Below are 14,086 nucleotides of genomic sequence, written 5' to 3'. Positions count from 1 at the left end.
TCATGCTCTGGATTAATTTTGCACGAGTCCCCTGAAAGCTTTGACGGTTAAGTTCCTCCGGCAAAAAGGAAAAATGGATGCCTCTTGTCAAATCGAGAGCAGGAAGGGAACTCCCAGGACGCTCACTTCATCCAACAAGCTGTTCTGGTTCAGGCACAGAAGGCTTAGCCACACATAGCAGAGGGCAGACAGGGACATGACGAAAGCTTATTACCCTTCCCTTCCCATGTTGCTGTCGAGTTTTCTGACACGAGTTGATGAAGCCTCCAAATCCAGAGGCAGTATACCTGTAACAGAGGAAGGCTTACATTTTGTGACTCACAGGTCCAATTGCGATCATGTGGAGATCTCTGCATGCCAGGGTGGTGACTGGCCACTCTACCTTTCTAAAGCTTCTTTACAGTGGTACCTTGTTCTCAAACTTAATCTATTCCGGAAGTCCGTTCCAAAACCAAAGCGTTCCAAAACCAAGGCGCACTTTCCCATAGAAAGTAATGCAAAACGAATTAAACCATTTAAAAACAACCCCTAAAACAGCAATTTAACATGAATTTTGCTATCTAACGAGACTATGGATCCATAAAATCAAAGCAATAACCAATGTACTGTACTATAAAATAAATAAGACAGTATTGTAGATGATAAAAATTAAAATTTATTTATTTTTCTTCCCTGCACTGATGATAATCATTGTTTGGATGGGGGGCTTTTATCAATTTCCGCAGTCACTCAATCAATCAATCAATCAATCAATCAGTAGCTAAACTGGGTTCCACACAGAAACAAAAACAAATTAACCAAAAAAGCCTCAAAAACAAAAACGCAAAATTAATAGCAAAAACAAAAGCGCCAAACTTAATCTGTTCCGGAAGTCTGTTTGACTTCTGAAATGTTTGAAAACCAAGGGCAGCTTCTGATTGGCGCAGGCTCCCCGGAAACAATAGCTGACAACTGCATCGGGCATTTGGCTTCCAAAAATCATTTGTAAACCGGAACACTTACTTCCGGGTCTTCGGAGTTTGAGAACCAAGGCGTTTGAGAACCAAGGCCCCACAGTAAGCTTCATGGCTGAGGGGGGATTTGAACCCTGATCTCCCCGGTACTAGTCTGACACTCTAACCACTGCACCACACTGGCTTCCTAGAGTCCTTCTGCTATGGGGCAGCTATATAAATTAAGCAGGTAAATAAATATGGGGAGAGCAGAATCCCATATAGAGAAGGATTTGAAATTATTTTCCTTGAAGCTTGAATTTATTTTATCCAGGGTTGTTTTATTTGCTGTTTTAATGTGTTGTAAACTGCTTTGAGATTTTTTCATTTAAATATAACGTGCTATAGAAATGAAAGGGACAATGACAACAACATTTTTCTTTCTTTACTATTTCAGCTTCTGGAATATCCTATTGATGCTAAAGCCAACAAGTTTCCCTTCTTGCGAAATCCAGATATTTTGGTTGGAGAAAACGACCTGACAGCTTTAAGTTACCTCCACGAACCTGCGGTCTTGCACAACTTAAAAGTCCGATTCTTGGAATCAAACCACATCTACACCTACTGTGGTGAGTGTTGCAATGTGCCATTTCTTTCAATATGTTTTTTTTTGGGGGGGAGGAGGTGGCAGGGGTGTGAGACATGAGAAGAGATCATTGTGACTGTCACCACCCTATTTTTTTTTTAAAAACCCATAAAAGACAAGTAGCCCAGAGTAACACAGCAATTATTAATTCCGGATCAAGATGTCTTGCCCCTTGAGACCACCTCTGTCTTCCCTGGCCATTGTCCATGCTGGCTGGAACTGTGAGAAGTTGTCATCCAAAACATCTGGAGGCTTCCAGATAACTACCGTATTTTTCGCTCCATAAGACGCACTTTTCCCCTCCTAAAAAGTAAGGGGAAATGTGTGTGCGTCCTATGGAGCAAATGCAGGTGGGAGGCTCTGCTCAGCGCTCCCTTTAAAGAGCGTGCGGAGCATGTGTGCGGCTCTTGGGGGTCTTCTTCTCCTCGGGGAAAAGCCCCCCAGAGCCACACACACACTCCACGCGGCTCGTGAAAGGGAGCGTTGAGCAGAGCCTGGGATGCATACAGGCTCTGCTCAGCGCTCCCTTTAAAGAATATTTTTTTCCCTTGCATTCACCCTCTAAAAACTAGGGGAGTCTTATGGTCAGGTGCGTCTTATGAAGCGAAAAATACGGTAAGTCTGTACTAGGTTTTAAAGCAGATAGCTTAGTTTATTGCTGCACAAGAGATTTTCTGTTTGTTTTCAAAAGGATAGACGTGTCTGTCCGTTCATGAATCAGCAAAAACTACTTCAAACATGACCTTTTTTTTAAGAGACAGACAATACAGCGTTAAAGGTCTGAAAGCATCTCTCATAATAGAACTATAGAAACGAAAACTCGCATACATGATGAGGCAGACAGATGAGCAGGAAATGTACATCTCTCTTGGCAGGATATAAGCTCTCTCTGCACATCAAAGAAGTATCTCCGAATCCTGCCCTGTACTTTTTTTATGTTCTTTACAGGATTTTCTTTTGTAAGTCACCTTGAGGGCTTTTTCTAAAGTCAAAAGCTGGGGTATAATAAGTGCTCCAGTTTCTTTTTAAATCCTGCAGCACAGAGAACTGTTCTAGGAAAAAGCCATTTCTTGTCTTGTCCTGCCCTGAGAAAAACGCTGATACCTTTAGATTTCAGCATTGATTGATTGATTGATTGATTGTGTTTATTAAATAATGGTATGGGACAGCTGTGCTCCTGAAACCATCCTGAAAATAACAGAGGAAAATGCTAAGGAAGAAGAGTGCTGCCTTTAAAAAAATAAGTCCTCTACATGCTGAAGAGGCAAGCCACTTGCATTTGTACTTTACTGAAAATCTGCTTGCCTCTTCAGCAGTGCAAATGGCTGTGCTAAAGAACTTGTGGCTTAGTGCACCTTTCTCTCTCATGTGCAGTTGTAGCTTTGCTGCATTATGGTTGCAGAGGGCAAAGTGGTAGCAGGTGACTTGAAATGTGGAAGCCTTTCAAATATATTCCCATATGGTGGCCATAGAGTAAGAAACTGCGGCAATCACACAGGGTCCCCGGACATTTCACCGTCTATTGATCCCTGTGCCACCACTTTATTTCTTGCTGACACCACCCAGGACCTACTGAGTCCAGTCAGGGTTAAATTGGAACATAAACTTCTGTTTATTTATTGCAGTTTAACAAGCGTGTGGTTTCATAAACGGTATTTGGTCAATTACAATCATGGGGTGCCTATCCAGACCTATAACTTTTGCTACCTGCTCTCACTCACTAAACCACCTCTCAGATATTTACTTGTCTTCCTAGCCCCTAACTGTTCCTGACTCAGCTTATTTCGCTACACTAACTCAACCTACCCACAGACTCTATCCCAATTCACTCCCACTCCAACCAACCACCCAACTCCCAACAAACTCCTCCCTTTGCCCCTCCCAGAGCTGGTTTTATAGTCCCTCTGACTCCACCCCCTGGGTCCTGATTGGGTAACCTGTTTAACTATTTCACCTCCAGCACTCTCATATGTTAACGTCGCAGAAACCACGGTCCACAAAACACAGCTAGGCTGGAACAGCATCAGTATCATCATATATGTAGCAGAAAAGTGATTCAAAGTTGATTGGTAGTTCTTATTTTAGAATGTATTTAAAATTTTGCTTCTTTGGCGTGGCTTCTAACTGTTTGCATGCTTGCCTGTTTTCAAGGTATTGTGCTTGTTGCCATCAATCCCTACGAACAGTTGCCAATCTATGGACAAGATGTCATCTATGCATACAGCGGCCAAAACATGGGGGACATGGATCCTCATATATTTGCAGTTGCAGAAGAAGCATATAAACAAATGGCCAGGTGAGTGGAATAATTGCCCTTCCCAGCTGCAGACAGACTTGTGCACTAAAACCAAAACTATCCCATATTCATGTAAGAAAGCACTCAAATTCGGTTGGCAGACAGGCTCTGAAAATCCTCACGATTGGCGTGGTGTCACGGAGTAAAATGTTTGCTACTGAATGCTGAACCCAGCAGCTTCTGCTGAATACCAAAGTTTTTGACTTAATTCCTTCCTTCCTTTCTTTTTGAGCAGTTTCCTAGTCCATGTGGTTTCGTTGCGGGGGGGAATTGAGCGTGCATTTGCCATGGTGCACTAATTCCTGCTATCAGTTCTGCTTATTCATGAAGACTAGTAATGATGATAGCCTGGTAGAGAAGCTAGTGGTTTGAGGAGGGTTTGCTTCTCATTGCCTGTTCATGCTTCGTGGCTTCTAGTTCTCTCTTTTACCCTTCTCCCCTTCCCTTTGGATGACTGCAGATGCTTCAAACCAAACCCCAGGGCCAGGCCAACAAGCCCCTCCACCTCAATTACAGATACATTCACATGCTCACAGTTAGGACTTACATTTAGAACCTCCTGGACTGGAAACTAGCTTTGTTGACTTATCTGGCACTGGAAAAGAAGCCTGCCAAGTGCTGAAGGAAATGGAAATGTGTGGCATTGCACAGTTGCTTTGAGTTCCTGTAGAAAAGCAGAGTATAAGTAGACAGATAAACACGGGCTCCTTTGATGGTCAAGCAAGGTGAAGCCTCCAGTTACATGCTTGCAAAGGGGATTCTGGTGCTGACACTGCCTTCTTCTTCCTCTTCCCCTTTTGGTTCTGAAGGAAGGCAGCAGCAGAAGCTTTTGGGCTCTCCTAGTCCCTGACAAAGTGTGATTCATAGTATGGAGAAGTGTCCTTTGAAGGCCTTTGTCCACATTGAGAATTGGAATGCAGAGCACCATTTTCCCACTGAGGTTGCTTGGATGTTTAGTCCCTGTTCAGTCTGCAGTGTGTGTGTGTCTGAGAGAGAGAGAGAGAGAGAGAGAGAGAGAGAGAGAGAGAGAGGGAGAGGGAGAGAGAGAGAGAGGGAGTGAATGCTTACTGGGAACAACTGGGAGTGCACAAAGCCGCCTCTGTCCTGTCTCAAGATAAGCCCTCTGGGAGCCTTGGGGAAGAAGGAGACTGTGGAAGCTGCTTGCAAGCATTTGTCCAAGGGGAACTGACATTTGCCTACCTGGCTGGGTTTGGTATAAATATTTCCAGTTTGTTTCTTGTCTGTTCGTTCCCTCTTCTTCTAACATCTCAACGCTCTCCAGGTCTAGATTTGGGTTGGTTTCTGTCCATATCCTTCCAACCACCCTGCATGCAATATTCTTGTTGCCCTTCAAACAACAACAACATCCTCTTCAAAACCATGTGCAGTTTTCCCCCGAGTTTGAGGTTTCTGTGTCTCAGTTCCAGTTGTAGAATTCAGGCTTGTTTGTCCTAAGATTTGTGGTTTTGAGATGTAGGACCTTTTAGTGCAGAATTCCAGAGCCTGTGGCTGCATCTGAACTTTTGCTTACCTTCAGAGAAGCTCCCCTCACCTTTTCAGCATCCTTGGTTAGCGACAGATGATGGTGCATCAGCAAATTCCCAAAACTTTCACCGGAGCCCTTAAAAAGGTGCTTTTATTTCTCTTTCTGGAAGCAAAAGTTTCATTTACTGTGCCTCCCTTATTGATCTTATTGCTTTTTACCGCTGTTAGCTTGCAGTGCAACTTAATCATCCTGACAACAGCGTTTCAGCCAAGTTTGAGACTGCTGTGAGCAAGGGAAGCTCTCTGGGCTTAATTGGGGTTTAATCCACCCACTCCTGCACTGAAATTGGCCCGGCCTGCAGTCGGAAGTTGCTGACGAGTTGGCGTTGGCAGAGACCCCCGAGATGAGAGTCTCCATAGCAGTTTTGTCTTTCAAGCAAGTTTTAAGAGCAAGACTGAGCAGTTATACTCCTTTGAGCTCCCTGGCGGGGCTGTTAATGCAAAATAAGCATGGTATCTTTTATGTTTGACCTCGATGCGCAAAAATGAGAAGGGTGCAAAAGTGCTGGGCTGCCTTCAGCAAAGTGCTGAACTGCTTTTTCGTCTGTTGTGCTATATAATACTTTTTAAGGCTGTTTGCAAGTTTGACTGCCATTTGAGACATGTGTCCTCATCCTAGTTTTGCCCCTGCTATATAAGAGTTGTAGATCTGTGGATTGTTCAAAAACCTGCAGGTCCTGTTTGACCCAAGGTGGCAGAGGAGTAAAAGGAAGGTTCCTGTTTATAATGCTGGACGTAGTTCCTCTCTTGAGTTTCAATGCTGAAATGTTTGTCTGTGTTCATCCTGAGAGGAGTGTTGCTCAAACACATTATGTGCAAATGCGCACAGGAAATCTCTGTCATAATTGTATTATTTTTAAAAAGGAAAGTAGCATTGGGAGGGTGGAATTTGAAGCAGAGGAACAGTGAGTGTTTGGCCGTTTCATGTTGGGGAGAGAGGTTTGGAAGAGAGATTCTTACTCTCTTATAGTGGAGTTAGCACAATGGCAATTGCTCCAAGCACATTAAAATTCAGGCCTCATCCACCTTTAAATGAACGTTCCTCACAAAAATACTTAGGCTAGAACAAATCACAGATTTGCAAAAGCGAAGATTTTACTCTCAGATTTTCAGAGGTTACAGCAAGCAAGTATCCATCCGTTGGCGGTAAAAATAAAGAAGAAAGATGGTTCCAGACAAATTAAAAAGAAAATCTGGTTTCCTTAAAAAGAATCACGAGACTTTGTGTTAGCAAAGATGCAGGCAGTTAAATATATATTTTTAGAGAGATTCACTCACTTGTAGGTTTTTCCTCTTGAGCTTTGAGCTGTGTTGCGGCTCAGCTTCTTCTGGGAAGCAGGTCAGAGAGGGAGGGAGGGAGGGAAGGAGGGAGGGAGGAAGCAAAGGCTTGCTGAGTCCCATCCATGGTAATTTGAGTTCAGGGCTCAGGTTAACCCTTTCATGCATGCAAGTGTGAGCCAATAACTGTGCATTACAACAATTTGTGGCTTGCATTTTCTTCATTCCAAAACGGACACACACAGACGTACCCCTCAGTATCAACATGGTCCTCATACCAGACTGTCTGAGTTAAGGAGAATAGTCTGAAGGCACCTTGGAAGGGAGAAGTCTTGAGTGTGGGAATCATCCCCAGAATACACCTCAGGAGATGTTGCTGTGCCAGAGACTTCTGTAAGAGGAGCCAACACTGTGTCTCCCCACTTATGTGTCCTGAAGTGGTTGCTCTGTCTTCCTCCTTGGACTCTAAATAATAATAATAATAATAATAATAATAATAATAATAATAATAATAAAATTATTTTTCCCCTGCCCATCTAGCTGGGTTTCCCCAGCCACTCTGGGCGGCTTCCAACAGAATATTAAAATACAATAGTCTATTAAACATTAAAAGCTTCCCTAAATAGGGCTGCCTTCAGATGTCTTCTAAAAGTCTGATAGTTGTTTCTCTTTGACGTCTGATGGGACGGCGTTCCATAGGGCGGGTGCCACTACCGAGAAGGCCCTCTGCCTGGTTCCCTGTAACTTGGCTTCTTGCAGGGAGGGAACCGCCAGAAGGCCCTCGGAGCTGGACCTCAGTGTCCGGGCAGAATGATGGGGGTGGAGACGCTCCTTCAGGTATCCTGGACCAAGGCCGTTTAGGACTTTAAAGGTCAGCACCAACACTTTGAATTGTGCTCTGAAACGTACTGGGAGCCTTGCTCAATCTGGTGCCCTCTTGATATTGTGACGGAAATCCAGCCGAATGAGATGGTGCTTAGCATAGAAAAAAGACACAGAGAGCCAGCTATATTTTCATGATGGTAAGAGCAGCTCCTTTCTCTGCTCCTCTGATTTATTCTCCTTTGTTCTCCCCAGCCACATGGCCATTTGCCAATGTCTCACGTTACCTCATCCGGTCATGGCTTTTGCTACGCCCATCGCCATATAAGGTCAATACATTCTAATACATTGTAAGGCACAGAGTGTGAGTCAGCCGAGGTCAGGGGGCACCCTGCAGTATTACAAGCCTCTGCCATGGCTTTATGACTCCCACAATATTGTTGGACTCCAACTCCCATCAGCCGTAGTCAACATGGCCAGTGCTTAGGGTTGATGGGAGTTGGTCCAGCAACCTCTGGATGGCCCCAGGTTGTTCCTAGACTCCACTTCTGAACCTGGAACATGTGGTGTTGGTTCCCACCCCTGTTTGTGATTTAAAACACAAGTTGACCTTAACTAATGCACATTTTGATCCCTGCGGTGGACATAAAGCTGCTCGCAGGAGGAGAATGAATATAGAAACTGCATGTTGGGAAAGGGTTAAGCACACAAACTCCCCACCTCTACTTCTCTACTTCCAGTTGCCCTCTCTGCAGATGCTTTTACAGTGGTACCTCAGGTTACATACACTTCAGGTTACATACTCTTCAGGTTACAGACTCCGCTAACCCAGAAATAGTGCTTCAGGTTAAGAACTTTGCTTCAGGATGAGAACAGAAATTGCGCAGCAGCGGCGCGGCAGCAGCAGGAGGCCCCATTAGCTAAAGCGGTGCTTCAGGTTAAGAACAGTTTCAGGTTAAGTATGGACCTCCGGAACGAATTAAGTACTTAACCTGAGGTACCACTGTACTTTTAAAAACAAAAACTGGCAAGGGGTTCACTTTACATGCTAATCAAGTGTTGTTTACCCCTGAGGTGTATTCTGAAGCTGTCAGGTGTTGCTATGGACCACAGTGTTGGGCTTTGTTTGCCATCTCGCCCTGCAGTGTTGGAGCTAATTTCCTGGTGGTGCTCCTTACGTGCCTCTAACTTCCTTTAGCAGAGAGCCACCAACAATCTCAGCTGTCTGGAAATAAATAAATGGAACAGAGCATGGGGTGGGGAGACAGATGCAAGAGCCATGCCCAGGTTTATGAATACAAAGCCGGTTAATTTATAGGAAGCCAGTAGAATTTCTCAGATAGTACTGAAGCTACCATACTTTGCATCCAAGCAATGAGTTTTCAACATCAACTTCGCTGGACTGGTCATGTTGTGCAGATGCCTGATTATTGTCTTCCAGAGCAACTACTCTATTCTGAACTTAAAAATGGAAAGCGTAATGCTGGTGGTCAACAAAAGAGGTTTAAAGACTGTCTCAAGGCAAATCTTAAAAAAATGTAGTATAAACACCGACAACTGGGAAACACTGGCCTGCGAGCGCTCCAGTTGGAGAACAGCCTTTACCAAAGGTGTCATGGACTTTGAAGACACTCAAACGCAGAACGCAAGGGAGAAACATGCTAAGAGGAAGGCATGCTTGGAAAATCCACACCGTGATCAACTCCCGCCCGGGAACCAATGTCCCCACTGTGGAAGGATGTGTGGATCCAGAATTGGACTCATTGTTAAAACCGTGTTTATGGAAGACAATCTTACTCAGCTACGAGTGATCGCCAAAGAAGAAGAAGACTTTGCGTCCATGTGGCTTTCTTAATTTCTCTGGGTGGCATTTGAGAAAGTGTGTTGATTTCTCTGCACCTCCTTTCATAGGACGCTGCCTCATATTGAGCCAGACTATTGGTCCGTCTAACTCAGTTTCGTCTACATTGACTGGCAGCAGTAATTGGGGGTTTCAGGCGGGGGTCTTTACCAGCCCTACCTGGAGATGCTGGGGATTGAATCTGGGATCCTTCAAGATGTTGTTGGAGTCCAACTCCCATCAGCCTCAAGCAGCATGGCCAATGTCAAGAAATGGTGGGAGTTAATGTCTAAGACATGATTCTTAATTTGATGTGAGGGGTCCTGGGTTCAGTTCCCAGAAGGAGACTGGGCCATACCTTTAGAAAATTTGAGAGATCAGAAGGTCAGTGGCTTGAATCCCCGCAATGGGGTGAGCGCCCGTTGCTCAGTCCCAGCTCCTGCCAACCTAGCAGTTTGAAAGCACATCAAAGTGCAAGTAGATAAATAGGTACCGCTCCGGCGGGAAAGTAATTGGCATTTCCGTTCGCTGCTCTGGTTCACCAGAAGCGGCTTAGTCATGCTGGCCACATGACCCAGATGCTGTACGCCGGCTTCCTCGGCCAATAAAGCGAGATGAGCACCGCAACCCCAGAGTCGGCCACGACTGGACCTAATGGTCAGGGATCCCTTTCCCTTTACCTAGGTGAGTGGAAGAGCAGGTGCTTTACGTGCATAAGGTTTCAGGTCCAGTTCCTGGTCTCTCCAGCTTAAAGGATCAGATAGCAGAACCTACCTGAGTCCCTGGACTGCTGCTGCCAGTTGGAGTAGACAATACTGGACAAAATGGATAGACTGTCATAGTAGGACATGGTTTCTTTATTCTGGTGTGAAAGCTATTGCATTAGTTAAAACAGCAAATCTCATTGAAGTGTAACAGGCAGCATTAAACAAAATGTACAAACACTAGTCTCAAGTCTGCAACTCTTACAAAAAATAAATGGCAGCATTAAGGGAAAGGGTCATACTTCAGTGGTGGAGCGTTTGCCTTGCATGCAGGAGGTCACAGGTTTGTTTCCCAGCACCTCTATCTAGGGCTGGGAGAGAGCCCTGCCTGAAACCCTTCTGGGAGAGACTCCGCCAGTCAGAGTAGGCAGTGCTGAGCTAGATGGACCAGTAGTCTGGCTCGGTGCAAGGCAGCCTAGCGTTTGTTTCCCGTGTTACAGTCAGAAATGCCACCTGCAAATTCCTTTTATGGTAGCTGTAAGGATATCAGGGGGTTGCTCGAGAGCAATCAGGCAAATGCCTCCCTGGTCGGCTGTAAAGCCTCGTTATTGGTGCCAAAAACCCTTCACCATGCAGAGCGCCACTATTCTGTGGCTGGCTCATTCACTGGCAGAATCTGAGAGTGGACCGTCCTTAAACCTTCCCCAGCAAAGTAGTTTCTTGACGCCCAGTCTGCGCTTCCCCTCTTGGTGCAAAAGCCTACTGCGCAAGGAAGGCGTGGGTAACGGGGGACTTCTCTCCTCCCCGCTTTGCTCAGGCAAGGTGTCCAGGCACCGCCTCGCCTCCTCCGAGCCCTGCATCTCCTCTCCACTGGAGGCAAGGTTACTCTCCTCCACTGAGGAGATTCTGCTTCCCACAATCTTTGGGGGCTCTCTGTAATCCATCCGGCTTTTCCCCTCTCGCCCCTGAGCCGATGGTAGTTTCCTGACAGTAGCTAATCATTCCAAAAGGACATTTGAGAAGCTGGAGTTTGTGCTTGGCACTCTGGAGAAGGGCTGTCTTCCAGCTCCAACAATAATATACAGGCAAGAGAATTGGAGTGTTGTTGTTTTTGTTGTTTTAAATATTTGGGGACCGTGGTCTTTTCTATATAAGAGCACAGCTTTGCAGGGCGATGCTTTTCCAAAAAATTGGAGACACAGTTTAGTCTTACTGGCACCCGAAAAGAGAGAGTTGTTGTGTTGGCATCCATCTGTCTTGGGACTTGCGCCACTTTCTTGTACGAACAAGAAAAGCCTGCCTTCAGAGATGTCTGCTGTTTTGTAAGGTTTATTCTTGCGGGTGTTCCACTTCTGAAGGGTCAGTAACTCTGCTGTGTTTGCTGGAAGTGAATTCATACTTTTTTTACCTCGGCCTTCTTCCAGTGAGCTTAGGGTGTTGTATAGGGTGTCGTCCCTTATTTTTATTCTCATAATAACCTTGCAAAGTAGGTATGCTCTTGGGTATCTCTCTGTGGCCTTCCCCTACTATTCACACAACAGCCCACATTGCCGCTGAACAAGCACATAGTTCACCATCCAGGTGCATATGTATGCCTAACATTTTTAAGCAGAAGAATTCTCGGGTTCAAAAGTTCTGAGAGCACAAAGCACAGGACATCCAAAAGCTTTTTATATTAAAAATATGATTTCTTGCCTTTTGGAACATGCAGTAGGCCTCCTGTTGAGTGCATTTCAATCCGATAACCAGCCAAGCTCCTGTAATCCACCTTTAAAATTATAGAGCGGCATGATTTTGAGTACTTCTTTCTGGTATAATACTAGCCCATGGTAAAAGAATGTGAACCCACACAAGGAAGTTTGAAAAACTGAAGTTATTGGTATTCACTGTGTCAAGGCAGTTTTTCCTATGCCATTTCTGGAAAGGTGGGGTTTGACTGCTTACAGGAGTTTACTGATATAATATTAAAGGGGTATCTGGTTTAAAGTATTTTCCTTTTGTACCAGGGGGGGTCTATTGAATGTGTGTCCAATGTCTGCACAGGCAGAGCCGTCCATATAATGCAGCCTGTAAAGGCAAGTATTGCTAGGAAAGCAATTAAGTTTGGATGGGGTTCTCTGCACCTTCTTGCACAGTTCAACTTCAGTTTGGGACGGGTGATACTGTGGAGAGGGGAACTGAGTTTAGGATGCTGAGTAAACCGTGGTTCTCCCCAATGCACAGCGGCCATTTTCCATCGTTGGCTGCTGTGTTGCTGGGTTTACGCGTGAATCTGGTGCAGTGTCAGCGCGACGTTACCTGTGAAGGGCGCTTGGTTGACCTAATTAGACCATCAGATCGCACTGCAAGCGAAACCTTGGATGATTTTGCTGCAGTCGTGGTCAAGTTTCATGGGAACGTTTGCGGGGAGGAAAAATGCAGCCTGCGTGGTTCTGTAACACTTACTGATTTATTTTATCGATTTAAAACATTTATGCCCTACAATTTAGCTAAAAAAGGCTTTTGGAGCAGCTTACAAAAATCAGTACAGCCCCTGCCCTAAGGTTCACAATAAATAAATAAATAAATAAATGACACACAAGGAAAAAAGTGGGAAAAGGAGAGAAAAGTAAGCTTGGGTGCTAATACTTTAAGTTGTAGCTTTTTTTTTTAAGCACAGTTGGCTAGTTCTGCCTGTGTAGCTTCTGGCTTCCTAGAAGGGCAGCACTTTCTGTACATCCTCTGTACGGAGAAGACCTGTGGCATATATCCAATGGAGCTGTATGCACGCTTAGCAGAGTTCCGCAAGAAGCAAGGCTGTGTAGGTATGTGGCGTCACCAATTTTCTTTATTTACAGCAAGTCAAAACAACAAAACATGGCTAGTGTGAACAGCGTCTCACACCTGAGTCTTCTCTGTCCGAGAGCAGAGAACAAAGAGCAGAAAACAAAAGCACACAGAATGGAAGTTCTCTAGTCTGAGTTCCGTTCCCACACTTACAGTGTTATGGAATGTAAACAGAGGATCACATGATCCTGTGGTGAGAGAATGAAATGCTAACAAACACCTCCTTGCTGAGGCCGGTGGGTAGTCTGGCTGTCTTGACCTTCCCCAGGTCAGATCCAGGAAGACAGCTAGTGTCACTGGCCAGGCCAGGAGCAATGGGCAGGTTCCTCCACGAAGTTCTTTCTCCAGACAGCAGACTTGATGGAGGATGGGATCCTCATAGGATATGGCTTAATGCGGTAACCCTCTGCATCAAAGGAACTTACCAGTGTCAGTGGTGTCTGCCAGTGATCTGGTTTGCACGGCACAGTAAACAATGGCTTGCCAAAACTACACCCTCCTGGAGAGGAGCTTGTCGCCGCTTTGCTCCTCCTCATTGCCACTCTGTACTGAGCAGTATCATCGAAAACAGAGCCTGTTGTTAAGCTCTCTCCTCACTAACCATGACTTGTAGCAAAGAGCAAACACTGGCTTGTGGTTAATGAGGAGAGAGCTTAACCACAGGGTTTGTTTCAGATAACATGCTAAACTAAACCTTGGCTCTCTCCACACCTGCGCATCCGTATTGTCTTGGCAAACCGTAGTTTGGCTTTCCATGTCTTGCGTACCAGGTCAGGAACTGGGGTATGCTGCCTGCCCAGTGTAACTCTCACTGCAATAAGAGAAACAAATGTACAGTGGTACCTCAGGTTAAGTACTTAATTCGTTCTGGAGGTCCGTTCTTAACCTGAAACTGTTCTTAATCTGAAGCACCACTTTAGCTAATGGGGCCTCCTGTTGCCACCACGCTGCCAGAAAATGATTTCTGTGCTCATCCTGAAGCAAAGTTCTTAAACCGAGATACTATTTCTGGGTTAGCGGAGTCTGTAACCTGAAGCGTATGTAACCCGAGGTACCACTGTAATGTTCTCTATAGTAAAAAATGGGTTTTCCCTTAGTCTCCAAGCCATTTGTTATGCATATAATTGTAGTCCTCCCTTCATAAATGAGATGGTGGCCTCTTCGTTTTAATTGTTCCGGACTATATCATCAGTCACT

The 14,086-nt window shown here is 45.1% G+C and overlaps 1 protein-coding gene across 5 annotated transcripts in view; it reads left to right on the top strand.

Moving 5' to 3' along the window:
• The window catches only part of MYO5B (myosin VB), a 291,515-nt gene that overhangs the window by 96,098 nt on the left and 181,331 nt on the right, over nucleotides 1–14,086 (top strand). For all 5 annotated transcript variants that reach the window (XM_053408482.1, XM_053408479.1, XM_053408481.1 and 2 more), the window contains exons 3-4: nucleotides 1,390–1,561; nucleotides 3,730–3,874. In XM_053408482.1, the coding sequence (XP_053264457.1) occupies nucleotides 1,390–1,561; nucleotides 3,730–3,874 (317 nt within the window). The remainder of the gene's footprint in view (nucleotides 1–1,389; nucleotides 1,562–3,729; nucleotides 3,875–14,086) is intronic.

Source organism: Podarcis raffonei, chromosome 11 (genome assembly GCF_027172205.1).
Source record: "Podarcis raffonei isolate rPodRaf1 chromosome 11, rPodRaf1.pri, whole genome shotgun sequence".
NCBI lineage: Eukaryota > Metazoa > Chordata > Lepidosauria > Squamata > Lacertidae > Podarcis > Podarcis raffonei.
This window is presented reverse-complemented; position numbering and strand designations above follow the sequence as displayed.